General features: G+C 40.2%; 1 protein-coding gene and 1 long non-coding RNA gene across 4 annotated transcripts in view; one reads left to right on the forward strand and one right to left on the reverse strand.

Annotated features, from left to right (window-relative positions):
• The window catches only part of PDE7B (phosphodiesterase 7B), a 352,599-nt gene that overhangs the window by 153,475 nt on the left and 178,733 nt on the right, over nt 1-20,391 (reverse strand). The window contains exon 1 of one of the 3 annotated variants that reach the window (XM_010844248.1): nt 14,532-15,000. The exons of the other annotated variants lie outside the window; for them this stretch is intronic. Coding sequence (XP_010842550.1) covers nt 14,532-14,769 — 238 coding nt within the window. The 5' untranslated portion in view covers nt 14,770-15,000. Of the gene's footprint in view, nt 1-14,531; nt 15,001-20,391 lie in introns of those variants that run through there. 3 annotated transcript variants of the gene reach the window in all.
• The window catches only part of LOC104991675, an 11,381-nt gene continuing 5,914 nt past the window's right edge, over nt 14,925-20,391 (forward strand). Inside the window, exon 1 of the long non-coding RNA XR_825630.1 lies at nt 14,925-15,006. This is a non-coding gene — a long non-coding RNA (uncharacterized LOC104991675). The remainder of the gene's footprint in view (nt 15,007-20,391) is intronic.

The raw sequence follows: 20,391 nt of genomic DNA on the forward strand, positions 1-20,391 counted from the left end.
AGAGTTCAAAAGGGTGGAAGATGCACTCGGGGTATTTGGATTGGCACTGTAGCAGTCGCGGATGCTTGTGATTGCTTATCTGACTTATCTAAACTGCTGACGTCAAAAGAATTAGGCTAGAAATCTTATGATTACAGCTTTTCTTGTGATCTTTTCTGGTATTTCCTGTTTCCTGTCAGGCCAAATATACTTCGAGAGAGGGTTATTTTGTGGCATCTCACCGTTTCTGCCTCAGCGAGAGCCCGAGGTACAGGGAGCATGAAATACAAATAATTAAGAACAACATCAGAAAACTCTGTCCACCGCCACCTCCCTCATCGTCTCTGACAGTTCTTTTTAAACATCAAAAAAGTTTCTGTAATGATTCAGAGTAGGGTCTTATTTTTAACGGAACAAGGTCTATTGTTCATTAAAAAGAAGAAGCCACTTCAATTATGTTTCTATTACCTTATTTGGGTGGTAACCAGCAAGCAGGCTATGAATGGTACAATTCAAGCAGCCGAGAAGGCTTCAGAGAGAAAGGAGAGTATTTCAGAGGAAAAAGGAGGAAAAATGGCCACGAAAGGCTATACTCTTCCTTTGCAAACACAACTTGCTTTCGGAACTCCACATTGATGTTTGCAAATAGAGCCTAAGGGATCAAGATGTTAATCCTCAATGGTTTATGGGCGAATGCACTACAGACCTAAGCTGCCAACAGCCACACGCACTGGCTGTGTCTGGCCCACCCTTCCCCCACCATGAAATTCTGTCTCCAAGTGACACGCAGAAAGAAGCAGAACAGAGTCACAGACATATTTCATTTATGATGGTTTTAGCAACCAGTAACTACCATCTCTATTTATCTTATATGTAACTTCCTTTAACCTCACCATCCTGTTTAAATTCTCACCTCTAGTATTCTTTTCTGGTGAACAACTGCCCTTTTAGTGACTTGCAGACACTCTAGATGGGGAAATTTACCAAGAGACGGCTTGGAACTTGCCCACAACAATTTATAGTTGAAAACAAGAAAGATACCTGTATACATACACAACTAAGTATGCATTTATTGGTGCATTTATAATTCTTGCTTCTGTTTAAGATAGACAACACACACTTACAGAATGCAAGCACAGAGATGCTGGCACTTGGGAGTAAAAAGGATAGAAAATTAGATTTAGAGAGAATATCATGTAGAGAAGTTTGGATCATGGCAGAAAGCACGGCTGAGTCAACGGCATGGCTGCCCACCAAGGAAGCTCGAATTGTTTCCAAGTATATTGTGTAACCTCTAAGTACGTCAAACTTTCTTACCTAAGAAAACGCAGAGGTTTAACTAGATGATCTTAAAGGCAGTTTCTATTATACAGAGCAAAGACTTCTCTACTTTCCCCTTAGCATTTTTCAGTGGTTCTACAAAAGTTAAGACCCCTTGTTCATGTCCACTCTGGTCCTTTTGATATCACGTCTTCATTTTTTTCCCCACTACTCTTTACGCCAAACATCAGAGCAAGTTAACTTGATTAATCTTCATTTCGTAACAATTTCTTGTGCTTTTCTGCTTCTGTACCTACATTCATATTAATTCCTTCACCAAGAAAGTCACCTTGTCACATCTTGTTGATATCTTAACTATTTTAAAGACATAGCTATCATGACCAGTCCACACAGAGCCTTTCTCACTACAGAGATGGGTGAGTTAATGTCCATTCCCCGTGGAGTATCTGTCACACTCTTGTATTTGAGTAAGTAATTCTGTCTAACTCAATACATTATAAGCTACATAAGAACTGAGTTTTTCTTATACATTTTCTCATCCATCCTGTGACACATAGCCTTGAAAAAGTTGTTTGCTTAAGAAAATCATGGCAACCTGAAGACAGGAAGAAACATAACTTGGCAAAGTAAGAGGGATACAGTGTTCTGAGACTGGGAAGATAAATTGTGTCAGGTTCTGAATTTGTGGAGAAGATGAGCATGCTTTGAATGGGAGGTCTGGATAAAAGAACTTCAAGGATGTAAATTCTTCAGAATAGGGTGGTGTCAGGTGGTATAGGGCGTTGACTTGATGATTTGTGTATTATTTCTTGTAAGATGCTATAGCACTTGGGAAAGTTGGTTTGTAAGTCAAAGAAAAATATTTACCATCTCAAAATTTTCAGTGAACACCAAACTGATGGTTAGAAATTCATTGGTATCCTTACCCAAGTCCAGCTTTCCACCAGCCACTGTTGCTAGAGTGACCTTTCTAAAATGTAAAATTTATCACTTCCCACTAAAATTATTTGAAATCTTCTCATTGCCTGGAGGAAACATTCCTTAGAAAGGCAGATTAAACCCTTGGTAACCTGCCCCCAAGTTTGCCTTTCTAGTCTCATTCTTAGAAGTATTTCTCATCTTCCTAAAATACTAATTTCTCACGACTTGGCATTGCCAGAATTCCCTGCATTTTATTCTACTATTTCCTTTTTCTGAAATGTCCTCCATTTCTTCTTCATTTGGAGAAATGTAATTTACTTTGAATGGTACCTCAAAATAACCTCCCCTCTGAAAACTCATTTACCACCCATAATTCAGACAGAGTTAATCACTCTCTTGTGTGTTGGAACTGCCTTTGTGTAGGTATTTGTGTGTGCTCAGTCGCTTCAGTGGTGTCTGACTCATTGTGACCCCATGGGCCACACCCTGCCAAGCTCTCTTCCATGGGATCTTTCTGGCAAGAATACTGGGGTGGGTTGTCATGCCCTCTTCCAGGGTATCTTTCCAACCCAGGAATCAAGCCCATATCTCCTGTGTCTCCTGTATTACAGGTGGATTCTTTACCACTGAGCCATTGGGTAAGCCCAGTGTAGGCACCTCCAGTGTAACATACGTCACCTACTTAGCTTGCTCTGTCTGTCTATGTCTGTCTCCATCTATCCATCTATTCATTCATTTATCTCAACTTTCTTGGTTCATGAATTTTTATTTTTTAAGGAACCAAGACTGGCACATGATAATCACTTAAAAAACAAAACAAAACTTATTGAATCAATAGACTTGGTCCTTCTTCAGTGTTTCTACAGAGTATTATCTCTACTATATCTTAAAACATATGCCATTCTACCTCAATATCAGTAACTTGTTTATAGACCTGTATTTTCTAACAGGTTGTAATCTCATTTCATTCTGCGTTCCTCCCAGGTACAGTTACAATGCTGTGCACTGAGTAGACACTCAGAAGATAGTTGTTCAATTAAATAATTGAATAAACCTAGAAATTTGAATCACTTACTTCGCTTTCTGAGTATCTTGAATAAACAACCAGTAAATATAGGTCTCAGTTTCTTCTATTTCTAAATGGGGAATACATTCCCACTCAACTGATGCTTATTGCATTGTAGAATAAGCTAGATATTTGTTCATAATATTAAAACATCATTTTCCATTCTGTGACCTCCTAGAATGGTTCTTATTATTTTTGGAGTGTTCAAAATATTTTCAAAAATGTTTTCAATGCCAAATTTGTTTTAGTCTAATTCTACCTGTTCACATTTTAGGTGCATGATCACCAAATCAAAGAATAGGGCATTTAGGATTAAAGAGGGTAGAAATCACCTGCTTTAGAGTTTATAAGTCCTGTGAATTCACAGTTCTTGATTTTTATACTGATTTAATTGACAAGGAAATATTTTCTTTTGTTCTATTGTAGAATTAAGTACTACTCCAAGAAAAACATCACAGAACTCAACTACTATTCAAAAGAGATAACGAGGGCACAAAAGATGTATCTCAACCTCAAGTGAGGTGTAGATAGGACAGAGAAAGAGAAACAGTATCAGCTACCAAGGAGGAGGCAATAATGGTTCCCATTACAACACTGGAAAAAATAAGGACCCCTCTTATAATATGTAACCTTCCTGCTCTTCATATCAATACACTTCTCCCAGTGCCCTCCAACCTAATCTTCTCCCTAGGGGCAAGGTGCAGAGAAAGGAGAAAAACAACTCTCTGAAATTTCCAATTAGCATATTCAAGCAGTGATAATGTATCAGACCTGAGCTGAGTACAATGCCTGTATGATTATGACAACAATTTCAATTTGCATCAGATATAAAACTTCAGCTTTCAACAGGGAACCTGATCAGAAAAGTGTGACTTGTAGGCATCCTGTTTCATGCATTATGATCATTCAGTTGAACCTTTCTGTGTCAGAGTCCTGAGATGGTTGCTGAAATGCACGAGCATATTTTAAGAGAGAGAGGGAGTAGAAAGGGGAGAATGATTGGACTCAGCACATGCGTGGGAATGTAACTAAAATAAATAATATTGAGTAGGCAGTTCTCAAGTATAGGGCTCAGCACATGGTAGCACAAACAGTGCATAAAGGAGATCACATTTTTGGAAATAGATCAATGTGAGTTTTCTTTTGCACCCTCTTGTGTGTATCTTCCCCATCCACCTCACCAGAGGCATCCACTGGGTATGGTTAGGAATACTGTAGTAAGAGGGAAAAGAAAAAGAAGGAGTCACTATTCATCATTTCATCAGAGTAAAGCTGTGTGTGTGTGTGTGTGTGAGTTTGTGGCAGAACAATGATCTTAAGAATTGGCTCTTGTGAAAAGATAAAGTGAATTGAAGTCCCCTTAGTCGTGTCCGACTCTGTGCGACCCCGTGGACTCTAGCCTACCAGGCTCCTCTGTCCATGAGATTCTCCAGGTAAGAATACTGGAATGGGTTGTCATTTCCTTCTCCAGGGTACCTTCCTGAACCAGGGATCAAACCTGGGTCTCCCGCATTGCAGGCAGATGCTTTAACCTCTGGCACTCTCGTTTATCAGATCTCACTAACACTGAGAGGTAGGCTGTGGATATGGTTCCTTGTCTCTTTAACACTGAAGCTTCCTCCTCTTGGGAAAGGTGCTATGGCACAGAGTAAGGCCATCTACTCCTGACACGCTGGAGAACTGTAGGGAGGAGAACCAGACAGGGCCCAGTGGTCAGATGGACATGGTTCCCTGTCTCAGATTGGCACTTTGCCTTGCGTGTGGTTGAAACATTCAGATGAATGTGTGGGAACCTGAGACACAGCCACGAGAGAGCACCCTGGAGAGGAGCAGGGGAGGGAAGTATTTATCCAAAAGAAGTCCCTTCATCCAAAAGATACTGGCCACCACCTTGTTAACGAGTTCAAATTTTCTTACCCCTCATTAGGGTGGGTTCAAGAGGAAGATTTTTTAGGGGAAGAAAAGAAACAGGGTACATTTATTTTACCTTTGAATGTAGAAATGTGAGATCCCTGTGACAAATGTTTTTAACAGTGACTGGTTTCCTCTTTATTTCTGTATGTGTTTTTGATTATACTTCTTATGTTTAGCTACTTCCCTGGTGGTTCAGATGGTAAAGAATCTGCTTGCAATGCAGGAGACCCATGTTCGATCCCTGGGTTGGGAATATCCCCTGGAGGAGGGAATGCAACCCACTCCAGTATTCTTGCTTGGAGAATTCCAAGGGCAGAGGAACCTGGCAGGCTACAGTCCATGGAGTCACGAAGAGTTGGACACAACTGAGCGACTAACACTTTCTTATAGTTGGATCCAATTTTTCTGCAGTGACCTCATTTTTCTACCTTCTCCTTGGTGCCCTATGATTGGCTTTACCTGTTCCCTTGTCTTTTCTTTCTCAGTCATTTTCTTCAGAAAATCCTAATTTTTGAATGAAATTTTTGTCAGAAATCCTCTAAATGAGTATGTTTTGGGATTTTATGAAGTGTTCATCAAGTCTATAGATTTCTGTGAGATATTAATATTTGTGTGCCATGCCAAAAAAAAAAAAAAAAGATGGAGAAGGAAGCAAGAAAGAGAATCTTGTGCTTTGGCTTTAATTCCAGAGGTTGAGGAACATTTGGGGATTCAATGGGAAACTTCTAATGATTACATTATATGTCTTATTACCCTTGACTATTTAATTTTCTTTTTCAATACGTTAACCAAAGATCTGTATTCATTCCTATTATATCTCTCATCTGATTTTATTTTACAATTTTTTGGCTTTTCCACCTTCCAATTTCTACTACCAGGTACATGCAATAGCATGCTACTCAATATCTTTCAAAATTTATCATTTTATCTCCAGGGATTTTGTTTTCTGGAGTAGGCGTGGCCCCTTGGACTCACTTTTAAGACCATATACAACTAAACCCTGCTTTGTCTTGTCAATTATGCTTTTCAGTTGCACACAAGGCTGACTTTTAGGTTTTATCTTATTACTACTGATGAAGATGGTAACCTATAGTTTCTTCTATAGTAATAGAAGGCTTCTCTCATAGTTCAGTCAGTAGAGTCTGACTCCAGTGCAGGAGATGTAGGTCCCTGGAGAAGGAAATGGCAACCCATTCCAGTATTCTTGCCTGGAGAATACCATGGACAGAGGAGCCTGGCAGGGTACAGGCCATGGGGTTGCAAGAGTCAGACATGACTGAGTGACTAAGCACACATAGTAATAACAAAATGCTCAGGACAGGGGCTCACTTTATAATTTATAAAATACCATGCCATGTGTATTGTTTTAGGTGAGAAGTACTCTGAAGCAAGGGTCTCTGATAAGTTTGTAGTTTGAGGAAATTTGAGACAAGTATACAGATACAAATCCAAACTCTTGAAGTGACCTCTTAATATTTTAGGGCTTCCCCAGTGGCTCAGCAGTAAAAAAATCTGCCTGAAATGCAGGAGACACAGGTTTGATCCCTGAGTCAGGACGATCCCATGGATGAGGAAATGGCAACCCTCTCCAGTAGTCTCACCTGGGAAATCCCATCAGAGGAGCCTGGTAGGCTACAGTCCATGGGGTCACAATGCAAAGAATCCAGTGCAACTGAGCACACACACACAGATGAAAGTCAATTCTAAATACAAATACATGGAAAGGCAGAGAGTCATAAACAGAAAAACAAAGAACAAGGTCTCCATTGTGAGTACATCCAGGCCAGTGCACTGTGTTAAGTCACAAGTACTTTGAGCTTTGCTCTGTATCATATTTTTGATATGGTGATATGTACCTACCATGTACTTTGAAGTGTACTGATAATCAAAGAGAGAAAATAATCCCGTAATAGAAGAGAGCACACACTTTCAGCTACTTCTGTGAGTTAATAAATAACCTGGAGCTTTCGGTCTTTTAACAATAAAGTTTCTAATGTTTTCCTTCTAGAAATTAGATACAAAAGTCAAAGTTTTGCTGTCCAGTGAAACCAGCCTTGTTTTAAAAAAGAGAGAGAAAAAAAGAAAAAAGAAGCTGTTTCTAGGCAAAGAGCAGAGGACGTGGGAATAACATCCTTCATTCAGCTTCATCCCCTCAAAAGCTCATTTGTAGAACCGGGTAAACACACACGTTCTGCATTCTATTTTTGAAATTACGTTGAGGAATATACAGAGTGTTATCTGTAAAAGAAGCAACTTTTGAAACTTTAGTTGATGTAAAATGTTCCAAGATTCATGAACAGAGTAATTATTCTAAAAGTATATAAAAGCAGGCATAATTTACATGCATTTACTCTAAAATTTGATAATTATCAGTACATGACAACTCCTCTATATGAAAGAGAACTGTCTCATATGAGTTCTGCACATACTTTATACCTTTTTAATGGTTTTGAAATTCACTCTTGTGTATTCTTTTCTTTTCCTTTAAAAGCTGTAATGACTAATCCTGATCTTCTGCCAGAACATAAGTTTAAAAATAATTCCATTAAAAGGAAGAGCTAGAATTCATATTTCTTAAGTAATCTGTGCCTAGAAAAAAAGTTCATTCATGTATTTAATGGCAACTTGTAAGCTATTTTATTCCTTCTGATAATTTTCCTTTTTTTCACTTATCAAAGTGTATTGAGCAGCTGACATGTGAAAGATGCTAGGGAGAACACAAAGAAAATAGAATGTTCTCTAGCTTCTCAAAAACCTGAAAATCTAGGAGGGGAGGAAGAAAATACACATTAATTATAATAAAATAAAAAAGTGATTTGCCTGTGAAATAAATACCAAGAAAGTTCAGTAAGACTTCAGAAGAGAAAGGCATATTTCCTTGGTGACCTCAAGAGAGGCTGTGTGGGGGGTATGGCACATGAGTGTGGTCTTCATTGATAACAGGAATTGGGGATATGGAGGCAAGTAAAGTAATCTTAGGCATTTGCAATGAAAGCAGAAAGCAAGTTGGAGGCTGTGGGATGCTTGTCCTGTCACAGTGGAATACAAGGGCTTGCTGCTGCTGCTGCTGCTAGGTCGCTTCAGTCGTGTCCGACTCTGTGCGACCCCAGAGACGGCAGCCCACCAGGCTTCCTGTCCCTGGGATTCTCCAGGCAAGAACACTGGAGTGGGTTGCCATTTCCTTCTCCAATGCATGAAAGTGAAAAGTGAAAGGGAAGTCGCTCAGTCGTGTCTGACTCTAGCGACCCCATGGACTGCAGCCTACCAGGCTCCTCCACCCATGGGATTTTCTAGGCAAAAGTACTGGAGTGGGGTGCCATTGCCTTCTCCGATACAAGGGCTTAGAGGGCAATAATGACAAATAAGGTGGGGAAAGTGAGCTAGTTTCAGAGTATGGAGAGCTTTGGATGCAGAATAATAGAATTTGGATTATCTTCATAGGCAATGGAAAATCACTGAATGATTTTGAAAGGGGGTGTATTCTGATTTTTCTTTTGATGTTATTTATCTAAATGACGGAGGACAAAGAAGGGGCGCAAAGAGAGTACTGGCGTTGGAGGCTATTGGAAGATAAGAGACCAAACAACCTGAGGTTTAGCTCAGGGTCATGTAATGGAATAGAAAGAAAGCAATGGATGTAAGTTGTTGAGGAAACAGCAGCAATATCAACAATTATGACAGTGAACACGTATTGAGCATGGGGTAGGATACGGGCTCTTTTTTAGGTACTTTTTTATACCGTCTCATTTAATCCTCACCTTTTGCAGAGGTTGCTGTTTTAACTCTCTTTTGTAAAGGAGGGGAAATGGAGGCGCAGAAAAGTGAAGTAATTTGTACAGTTTACACAGTTCACAACAGAGAGGCAGGTCTTAAACTTTTAAAAAGTTTAAGTACTCTTAACTTATTTTATGGACTTGGAGACAACTGGATGTGGAGAGCTGAAGGGAGAAGTTTTGAATCTGGGTTTCTGTGGGCATGATGCCACTTATGAAAACTAGGAAGTCAGATGAAGAACAGGTTTAGTTCAAAGTGAGATGATGTGTCTCAGTTTTCATTCAGTTTTGCATTCACATTTAAAGACTGGATTGACTTGTCAATGATTATTATCCAGTAGCTACAGATTGAGTGGCCTTCCCTAGTGGCTCAGTGGTAAAGAATCTGCCTGCCAATGCAGGAGATGTGGATTTGATCTCTGGGTTGCGAAGATTCCCTGGAGAAGAAAATGGCAGCCCTCTCCAGTATTCTTGCCTGGTAAATCCCATGGACAGAGGAGCCTGGTGGGCTACCATCCCCGGGGTCACAAAGGAGTCGGACATGACTTAGCGACTAAACAACAACAGCAGATTGAGAGGAGGCTAATGTCTACAAGAACACAGAAAAATGCTATGGATTAATGTCAAGTTATCTACCATTAAGACTAATTGATTCTTCGATCAAAGCAATTTGTCCTGCTTTGAATGAAATCATTAATAATGAGGAGTATTTGAAAGTATGCTTGAATTTTTTACTAGAGTTTTTGAATTTTACTGGCCAGTTTTTATAGCCAATACTTTGGTTGACATAGAGGTTTAAGTTAACAAATGCTTGTTTTCAAAGAGAAGCTCTAGATGGAATTCTGATTCATAAATTCATAATTGTTCTTCTATTAAGTTTGATTGCTCTGTGAATCTCTGGCACTTACCACAGCCCCTGGTATATATTACAGTCTAATAAATGCTCCTTGTTGTATAATAATAAAAATTTCAATCTTCAACATATTTAATGTATATCATGATTGATACTTGAGATATTCAAAACTAGCCCCTTTGTCAATTTGAATTTTACTTTCTGGAATCAGTGAATTGTTTTTAGATATTTTCTCTTCTGAAGTCATTCGATTTTCAGGGCTCAGTATAAAGCAAATTTCTGATATTTTTATTCTCCTTGAAGACAGGACAAGTTATAATGGCTATGGGGGAAATGAATGCTTTTTTCTTCTTGAGGGAGGTGTATGTTTTATATATCTCTGTAACCAAAGGTTATTGAAATGGAAACAAGCTTAATGAATAAGTAAAACATAATGTAAAATTTAGACCATAGATATCAAAATGAAAGGTAAGTTACAAGCTGCAGAGCTTGCAGTTATTTGGTTGAATTCTGAAATCAAATTATTTATTCAACTAAGACCAAGTCCTGCTACGGGATGTCTAGTCTTAAGCTGCTGACTAGAATCACAATTAGAATAATATTTGCACTCAACAGCATTTAAGAAACCGTTTATTTATTCTCTGTCCTTACTTCTCTCCACTCCCCTCTCCCCTCTTCTGGGCATGCTCTCACCACCATGCTTGAAAGCTTATTTTCTACTGATAATAGATGGGGCATCTCCCCCTGGGAATCTTCCCAGCACTGGAAACTTGACTTAAACCTGAAGCCCACAAATGAGTTTAAAAATGTAAAGGAGGCACAATTCTTTGACTTATTTTGCATGGTAATTTTATTTTTTCTGCTTGGACCAAGGTTCATCTTGCCTCCCGAATCCCCATGTTTGCTCATCAATATATAATCCATAAAACAACGTCTTGGCTTAAATTTAAATTACCCAGCTTGTGTCCTGATCACCTTAGTTTTATGGACTAGCGTTAGGAAGATTGAGATGGTCTGATTCTGACACAATGTGAAAATCTGGACAAGTTGTTTAGTCTCTAAATTACTATTTGTCCCGTTTGTGTTAACTAGACAATTAGGGCATCCTTCATTTGCTTCATAAAGGGGAAATGATGAGTGTTAATAAGATTAAATACTTGGGTACAAGTTAAGGAACTGAGATAAAACTCCAAATCTGAGCATGCCGATACATTCCGAGTCCCTCTCTGGGGCAAGCAGCGCCTCTGCCAATTGTCCAGCTCCTGGGGCCATGCCTAGAAGCACACCCTGAGATGTGTGAAGCTCAGACTCTCTCTTTCTCCTATCAACCCCCATTCCCTCCCCCAACCTTTTTTTTTTTTTAAGACCAGTCTTCTGGACACGGGGATGAGGGTTGGAGGGTGGAGGGGAGTGGGTGGGAAGGAGAGGGTGGGACCAAATGAGAGAGTAGCATTGATTCATACACATGACCATGTGTAGAACAGATAGCTAGTGGAAGCTGCTGTATAGCACAAAGAGCTCAGCTTAGTGCTCTGTGATGACCTAGAGGGTTGGGATGGGAGGTGGGAGGGAGGCTTAAGAGGGAGGGGATAAATGTACACGTGTAGTTGACTCAGGCTGATGTATAGCAGAAACATTAGCAAAGCAATTATACTCCAAAGAGTAAAAATTAGTACTTCTGTGCTATTTACCCTTTGGTCCTTTCCTGTTAAATAAAGACTTAAAAAACAAACAAAATCCAACCCATTGCTGTAAAAGTTGCATTAGTCTCTAGCAAAGATATTCCCATGTATGACCTCCTCTGTAGAACTTGCTTGCTGTCTTCAGGAGACCTTGTTCCTCTCTGTCTTCCATCACTCACAGTTCAGTGTACTTCATCTTAAATATTTCTCATGAAAACTTATGTATGCATTTATCTTTCCACAAATCCTTTTGTTTTCTCCCTTTATTACCTAAGCAAAATCTCCGAGCACTTTTCTATTTCACTTATGAAACAAAGTTCCAGTCTGGACTAAGAAGTACGAGTACAAATAATAATGTCCTTCATTAAGGAAAAGAAAAGCCAGAACTTTTACTGTTAAATTCAGTTTACTAAGAAACGGTGACTTCAGTCTCTAAAGTTCTCTAGACTGTTGATTCTCTTCAGAATTCCTGCAGTTTCATGGTTTTTAGAAATGTAAACTTATTTATCTGTTATCACACAGTTGAAATACACATAGAATGTTATGGTATTTAATTTTCCTGTTTTTTGTTACTAGCATGGCCAACATTGTGTACTAGAAATGCAATATGTGAAGTTCTTACAGGTAAAGAGAGTGAAAGAGAGGGAATAGATGCCTGTGGGGGACTATTTAGGGGTGGGGGTGGAGAGCAGAAAAGCCATTGCAAAGAAAGGGATGTGTGAGCTGGATTTTGTAGGTTTAATGAAAATTTTCAATTGCCTATGTCAAAAAGACATTCCAAGCATAAGGTAAGTCTTAGGGGCAATTTCTGTGGAGGAACAGAGATTATTCTATTTTGTCAAAGTATTTCTAAATTGTCTGAAGATTCTGAGGCTAGGGTCAGATCTGAGAAAGACAGAGAGGGACAGCAAGAGAGCATGAGGTTGGCTTGGTGTTTTTTGAAGAACCTTCTACTTGAACGCCGTACACAACCTGAAGCCAGTTTAAACCAAGTCCTTGTAAAAAGAGAAAGATGCCAGGCTTTTGGAAATAATCTACACATGCTCCTGAGTCCCTCACCACCATGCTGGTAGGGTGAGAATGGTACAGAGCACTTGATGAGAGGAGGAAACACAGCCTCAGAAACAAGATGAGAGAACGACTAAGACAATTTGGAAAGTGAAGCAACTTGCCTTTAAGGCTTCATCATATGGACTCATGCTGCGTATACGGATGAAAAATGGCTTTCTGTCCATGTCAGAAACTGTGAGTCCATCGTCTCCATGAGGCTGGGGAGGCAGGGAAGGAAGAAGAGAAGGCAAACAGGCAGCTTTTGGGGAGGTGCTGAAATATATCTTGCTTCCTGGCAGGCAGGACGAGGGTACCAGCAGAGGAGGGAGCAGCCTCCCTGGGAACCGGCATGGGCACTGATCTATATTGCACTGAGCGAGAGGTTAGGGGCCCGCGGGCACACTGAGACTCATTTAGCTCAACTTCACAACATCCAGAAAAATGTAACTTTAAGTGATAAAACGTTGTAGGGCTTTTGTTTTCTCTCTATAGTATTGCTTTTTCAGGAATTAGATGCCCACTAGCACATAATATAAATAATAATATACACATATCTCTACAGACAAACTAACATCTGTTAGATTAAGTAGTTTACCAAAGTTGTAATTTGAAATATGCATTTTAATCATTCACTAGACTGAAACAAACCAAGAGTGGTTAAAGTTGAAGTGTCATAGTTAAGTTTTCTGCCCAGGTGGGTTTTTCCATTTTTCTTGAATTCACATGAAATATGGGATGGCTTTAGCATTACCTCATTTTTTCTGACCAAGACCCATTTCCTTGGGCATCCATCTCCCAAATGCCACATAAACCTCAGTCTCATGGGTTTCCTTCTCTTTCCTAAGTATTCATTGTTTACTAGAGACCAACACTTTTTGTTTTTAATTCCTTTCAAATCTGTTTTCCTCTTGCCCAGAGCATTATTTTTTAATAGTGTTCTCTTTAGATTATTAGGCAACTTTAAAAAGTTTCTGCATAAGTGATTAAAAACAAAATTAGCTGAGCTTTGATTTTCTAGTCTCTTTCCATGAGAAGAAGAGGTAATTTTTGGTATAGCTTTTCCATCTAGTTCCCCATCTCTCACCACCAATGGCATGTCAGGATTCCACTCATCAGGCTAGCCAAGACTTCAAATGCATAAACACATGCTCATATTCGTTCTTCTAAAGTGAACCACCACTTTCCAAATATCTACCAACATATTCCCTAAGGAAAAGCACACCCGGCATTTTTAGTTGACGGTTTATCAGAGTCCCTTGGGATCCTCCAAAGGGATCCTAGATGTGTTTGTGGTGTGGTCCCCACTGTTAAAAATATAGCAAAGTTCTTCTCAACTGTCCCAAACACAGCACATTCTTATAACGTGACAAAGCTCCTATGAATCATCATTTCCACATTTGTGAGCTGAATTTTCCTAATATCAATGGGGAAATTTGTATTATCGTCATTTGTCAAAAGGGGAAATTGAGGCAAGGCAGTTTATCAAGTTTCTCACGACATAAAAAATTTTCAGCTCAAACTCATTCCTGGAAACATGAATACATGGTTTACAGCATGTAAACCATGAGAAAATGAGAAAATATATTTTACTTTGCATAAAGCATTACAAAAAAGCAACCTAAGAAGAATATTCTCTCAGAGACAACTGGCTTATCAACAAGCAATTGCAGAGACACGATAGACATTAAAAAGTGCCCAATTTCTTCCCTTCCTTATCAGGACTGCAGCTTAGGAAATTTCACTTAAGCCACGGGACAATCAAATGACAGCTTAAGCCCAGATCCCAGATTTCTTGATTTTCCACTATTCGTGCTCCTCCTGCCACATCACTCTTAATTTTAAGATGCATTTCAATAAAAGAACAAACATTCATTAATCACAGCCCTCGGGCCCTACGCTGTACAGTTTGCCTTCCTTCCTTTTCCCATTTTTATATCTTGGGCTCTCCAAGGAAGGACTTGAAAGTCCTCAGACTTGGCCCTGGTACCTCTCACACCTCCCAGTCCATTTACCTGGAATGCTGTGGAGAGCATCTTCATTCTCCAGAATGCCTCTCTGTTTGGTCGCCTGCAGCTCACTTTTGGATTTCCAGACCAGCTTTACCATCCTGATCATCTCTGGCAAGTCCCAGGGCAGCGGCCCCTGCTGGCACCCCGGCCGGCTGCCCAGGGGGGCGGGCAGCTCACCTTCTGGGGCCGTCCACCTTCTGCCCAGCTCTGCCGAGTGGAAATAGCGCTCGAGCACAGGCATTCTGCCCTGGTCCCCAGAAGAGGAGGTCGGGCTGCTGCTGCTGCTGCTGCCGCCGCGGCGGCGGCTGCTGCTACCAGAGGGGAAATTCTTCCCAGGCAGGGGAAGGCGAAGCCCCGGAAAATCCTCTCCAGCTTCGGAAAGGCAAGCCTCCTCCAGCCTGGCACAGCCCCCCTGTCCTTCCAGTCCCTCCACAAACACTGACGACGAGAGCGACTCACTTCCCAAGGTTTCTCACTGGTGAGAATGGTTCCTGTCCTCCTTCCTTAGAGAGAGAAAGCATTTTCCCCTCTTCTCTCTCAGGCACTGACTTCGCAGCACTTAATTAATCCCAGGCTACAGCTGGAACGACAGCAGAGGGGGAAAAAAAAAGCCATTGAGGTTTTAGCCTTTGCTTTTTATCTTCTTCCGATTTATTTGTTCTCAGTTCTCTTTTGGTGCTTGTCAAAGTTTGTCAAGTGGCTTGTTTAGCCCTTAAGGACTTCAGGCCAAGAGGTGGGGGACTCCCCTTTGCCAGCCTCTCAGAGGGGTACTCCAGAGGCCAGTTACCTGAAGGTGTCAGGTAAGGAGTCACCCTCGTGGTGCAGGAAACCTAGAAGTTTCCCCAGCTCCAGCCCTCAAGGAGAAAACAGGGGAGGCTGAGCACTGGCAGGACCGGTTCGCAGCTGCTCCTTTCTGGAAGGTCTGGCCGGGGGCCACCTTGCCGGTCCACCACAGTCTGCACTGAGTTGGGGTTATTCGAAAGGTCTTGGGTTGCTCCCCAGGACCACAGTTCACACACTCCCCTCCCCCATAACTCTCCCTCTCCGCTGTCACTTGGTTCTCAGCAAACTTAACTGAATTTTGGACTATTAGTCCAATCCCTTTGTAACCTCAGCTGCCCTTTGGCTGGAAGGGAAATAACAGTGAATCACATTCCAGAGCTAACTTTGAAAGAAGTGACTTGGGGAAGTATCCAGATCCTCATGCAAACGTGCGGTGAGGTTGCAAAGCCTGGACACATCGCTTGGGATGGAATAATAATTTTAAAGCAGATCCACTGGGGACATACATGACAGCAAAAAGAAGGTGTCGAAGATTCACTTTCCAGAGATAGAACGCTGGGGACATGACATTTGGGCCACAAACGGCACCCCCCACCTGACAGTGGTTGAGTTGAGGACAATCTGGGGCCGCCTGTCTTGGATCCCGAGGTTCAGAGATTGAGGCGTTCAGCCTAGAAGTGAGAACTCGCACAGCAGAGGGGTTGTCCCCTGGAGCTAGTGTGAAAAGCCCTGACACAAATGAAAGTGAGGTGGTATTTTGCCAGCAAATGGGGTTGGTAGGAGCAATTTGAACTTGGACATTCACGTGGCTAACTCCTATTTTCTTGGGGAGGTCATTGTAACAATCCCATCTTTCCTTTTCATGTCTCAGCATTGCAAAGGGCTTTATTTTGCTTGGCACTTTATTTTGTTGATGTACAATCTGTTGCTCCTGTTCTGCTTTCCTTTTGGGGCTGTTTTATCCCACGATCATTTGCTGTTTCTTTAGGGGAGAGGATAAGGATCATTGTAGGGTGTGTATTATTTTCATCTCCCTCACCTCGTGTTTTAAAAGTTGAAACTAGCAAAAGCTACTGTCATGTTGTTATTGTTATAATGATTATTCCTCTAAACCCATGGGTGAGAAGCTTAGTTTTCTACACTGAATTAAGTGGCTTTTCTTTCTTCTGGATGGAAAAGTACGCTGGCAAACCTTTCGTAATGGGTAAAGAAGGGTCAACATCTAAAGAAGAAACAACAATAAAACACATTTAGGACACTGCTGCTTGTGAGTTTCATGATTAAAATATTGATCAAGCAGCTCTTCCTGTTTTAACCAGATATTCATACAACCCAATTAGGAATCAATGACCCACTTATGAGAAAGATGTGCCTTTTTTAACTTCTCTCTTTGTTAAGAGATGAAGGGATTTAAGCCTCAGTTTGACAGTTCTACCATTTTTGACAGCCCTCCCAGTTCTTATCTTACCCTTCCATCAGGTTGGTGGCATTCAAGCTCTCTAGAATTGAGACAATTTTATTTAATAAGCACATGTAGGCTGCTGTCCTCTATTAGCATATTTCCTGAATAGTGTCTTATACTCACTCCTCAGTCACAAACTTCCTTGACATAACAACCGAAGAGTTTCCTAAGTGTTTGACTATTTTTATTTTTGTTCAGTTATTTTGTAATAGTACTTAGCATCAGGATATCCTGACCCTTGGAACAAAGGGGTTAAGAACAAAGAAAACAAATATATGATATAATATGTTACATACACTAATGTATTAAGAATATAACTCTTTATTGCATGTTCCTTTCAGAATGACTTTTTAAAAAAAATCCTAGGATGTAAGTTTCCACTCTATTCTTTATATAATTTTACATATTTCCATGTAAAAATACCTTAGAGAAGTTACAAAATGTTGAATCATTGAACATGAATACTTCATAGTCAAAATAAATTAAGGCCAGGAAAATGTCATCTCAAGTTTTCATTTTCGAAGAGGAATCTTCTTCATTAGAATATTTGGAAATTAAAAATACTGTACTGTAAAAACAAAAATTCTCCCCAATATGGGATTATCTTCATTCCACGGTAGAAGTGCAGAAATACCACAAGGAAGGTCATTCTCATGGTATTTCTGGCTCACATAGAAACAGGAAGTACAGGAAATCTTGCGAGAAAGCTTGGCTCAGGAGAGTTTTGGCTCAACTACAGGTTCAAGAGATTGGGACAAACTGATGAGATGCTAGCACTTGGACTAAAACTACTATCCGTCACAAATCTTCTAAAAGGTGGCTATGTTCCATTTTGTAGGCTAGCATCTCTTTTATCTTTCAGATAGTTACTTTAGAAGAGCATGTCTTTAAACCTATGATTTTCCCCTTACATCATTCACCGATTACTATACCGGGGAAGGGGAGAAGGGGAGGATCTCTGCCCAGAGGACTCATAGAGCGAAGAGGTCTCACCTATGTGACTTGTAAAGATTCTTCTAAGTCTTAATATCAGTACTTAATATGCTACAAACAGGAAATTATAAGATAGACTTACAAAATAAGCTCTTTTTTTTTTTCAAGCGTGTGAGTCAACCTAACTTCCCATGAAGAGGAAAGTAGCACAGTTCTCTTCTTATACAAAAGAAATGTCATGAGAATTAACAAAATCAAAACAGCTTGTTCCAATGGATTCCTAAAATATCAAACTTTGTTGTGTGTTTGCAGCTATAAAGAAAAGAACTGATAACCACAATGCTGAAGTATATGACCAAGAAAAAAGATTTGGAAACATAATGTCTTAGAACCTGGATCATCTTGAAGAATTTCTAGTGTTCTGGGGGCTCTGTAAAAATCTTGTGGATTTATGGCTGTTCTAGTTGATAGGCTTCTAAGCCTTTATTATACATGACTTAAAAAATATTAACAATATTAAATATTTCTAGTCATTCTAGAGAACGTACATTAAAAAATAGAAACAGAAATACACATTCATTTCGATTTTAGATTAGATTCTCATAAAACTTCATTTTAATTAATCAAAGTCTTCTCACTAAGGTATTTTGCAAGTACTTTAAATACTTATTAACTCTGTTTCTATATTTGAAGAAAAATTTGAGACTGTTGAGGGAATTTATTCATTTTGTCCTGGGCTTTTCTCTCCATCAGTTCAAATACGGATATAGGATGTATAAACACACACACACACACACACAACCACCCAGGGTTTCACAAATGCGATTCAAATGCGATTCACAGTGAGCAAAGGAGGCAAAACAGGTCTTTCAACTTTGTTTAAGGTAGTCTAAGTAGAAGAAGCTCTAACAATTTACAGTGTCCTTCAGGAGACATAGAAATGTAATAACTTTGGCCTTAACTAATCTTGAGGAATCATGCCAGCAAGTAGGGAAAAGGACTTGGTCTACAGACCTACCATAGAAGGCAGCACATATTTCCACCATCACGTGGGAAGGGAGGAGAGGGGCGGGGCAAGATGAGGAGAGGCGAGGTGGGGGGAGGTAGAAGGAGGCTGAGCTGACAGATTCATAGTGTGATTTCACAACAGGTTTCTAAACTACAACCAATCATTCCCTTATTCACTCTGCAAATATGTATTAGCAGCCAGAGCAAGAGCAGAGGAGAGAATCTCTTTACCAGCCCCTGGGTCCTTTCTCAGGCACTGGAACCTGTCTGGCCTTCCCCACCTCGTTTCGAGTTTTCACTGTGCATTACAATATCTTCTTTTACTTTTGTTTGGACATTTAAAGAGAGAAACCAGGGTTTTAGCTGGCGTCATCAGACCGCTATCCTGGTTCTCAGATATCTAGCTAATGCTAAGTTTCTTGTCGCTGACAGTTAACCTGCAAAAAAATAAAATGAAATAAAATAAAGAGAGTCCAATAACACAGGAGTTGAGAACAAAATGACTGGAAGATTTGATTTTCTCCATCTGGCTTCCCCTCCCTGCTCTCTCCATGACCTGATGTTTTGCTATGTGACCATGGCATCCTCTGGCTGAAACCTTCTGGGATTTCAGAACTTCCTTCTTTCTTTTTTTTTTTTTGGTCACTCTATGCCACAATGAAGCAGGGCAAAGACTAATAGAGTTTTGCCAAGAAAATGCACTGGTCATAGCAAACACCCTCTTCCAACAACACAAGAGAAGACTCTACACACGGACATCACCAGATGGTCAACACCGAAATCAGATTGATTATATTCTTTGCAGCCAAAGATGGAGAAGCTCTATACAGTCAACAAAAACAAGACCAGGAGCTGACTGTGGCTCAGATAATCAACTCCTTATTGCCAAATTCAGACTGAAATTGAAGAAAGTAGGGAAAACCACTAGACCATTCAGGTATGACCTAAATCAAATCCCTTATGATTATACAGTGGAAATGAGAAATAGATTTAAGGGCCTAGATCTGATAGATAGAGTGCCTGATGAACTATGGAATGAGGTTCGTGGCATTGTACAGGAGACAGGGATCAAGACCATCCCCATGGAAAAGAAATACAAAAAAGCAAAATGGCTGTCAGGGGAGGCCTTACAAATAGCTGTGAAAAGAAGAGAAGCAAAAAGCAAAGGAGAAAAGGAAAGATACAAGCATCTGAATGCAGAGTTCCAAAGACTAGCAAGAAGAGATAAGAAAGCCTTCCTCAGCGATCAATGCAAAGAAATAGAGGAAAACAACAGAATGGGAAAGACTAGCAATCTCTTCAAGAAAATTAGAGATACCAAGGGAACGTTTCATGCAAAGATGGGCTCGATAAAGGACATAAATGGGATGGACCTAACAGAAGCAGAAGATATTAAGAAGAGGTGGCAAGAATACACAGAAGAACTGTACAAAAAAGATCTTCACGACCCAGATAATCACGATGGTGTGATCACTCACCTAGAGCCAGACATCCTGGAATGTGAAGTCAAGTGGGCCTTAGAAAGCATCACTATGAACAAAGCTAGTGGAGGTGATGGAATTCCAGTTGAGCTATTCCAAATCCTGAAAGATGATGCTGTGAAAGTGCTGCACTCAATATGCCAGCAAATTTGGAAAACTCAGCAGTGGCCAAGGACTGGAAAAGGTCAGTTTTAAT

This window comes from Bison bison, unplaced genomic scaffold (genome assembly GCF_000754665.1).
Source record: "Bison bison bison isolate TAMUID 2011002044 unplaced genomic scaffold, Bison_UMD1.0 scf7180017864198, whole genome shotgun sequence".
Classification (NCBI taxonomy): domain Eukaryota; kingdom Metazoa; phylum Chordata; class Mammalia; order Artiodactyla; family Bovidae; genus Bison; species Bison bison.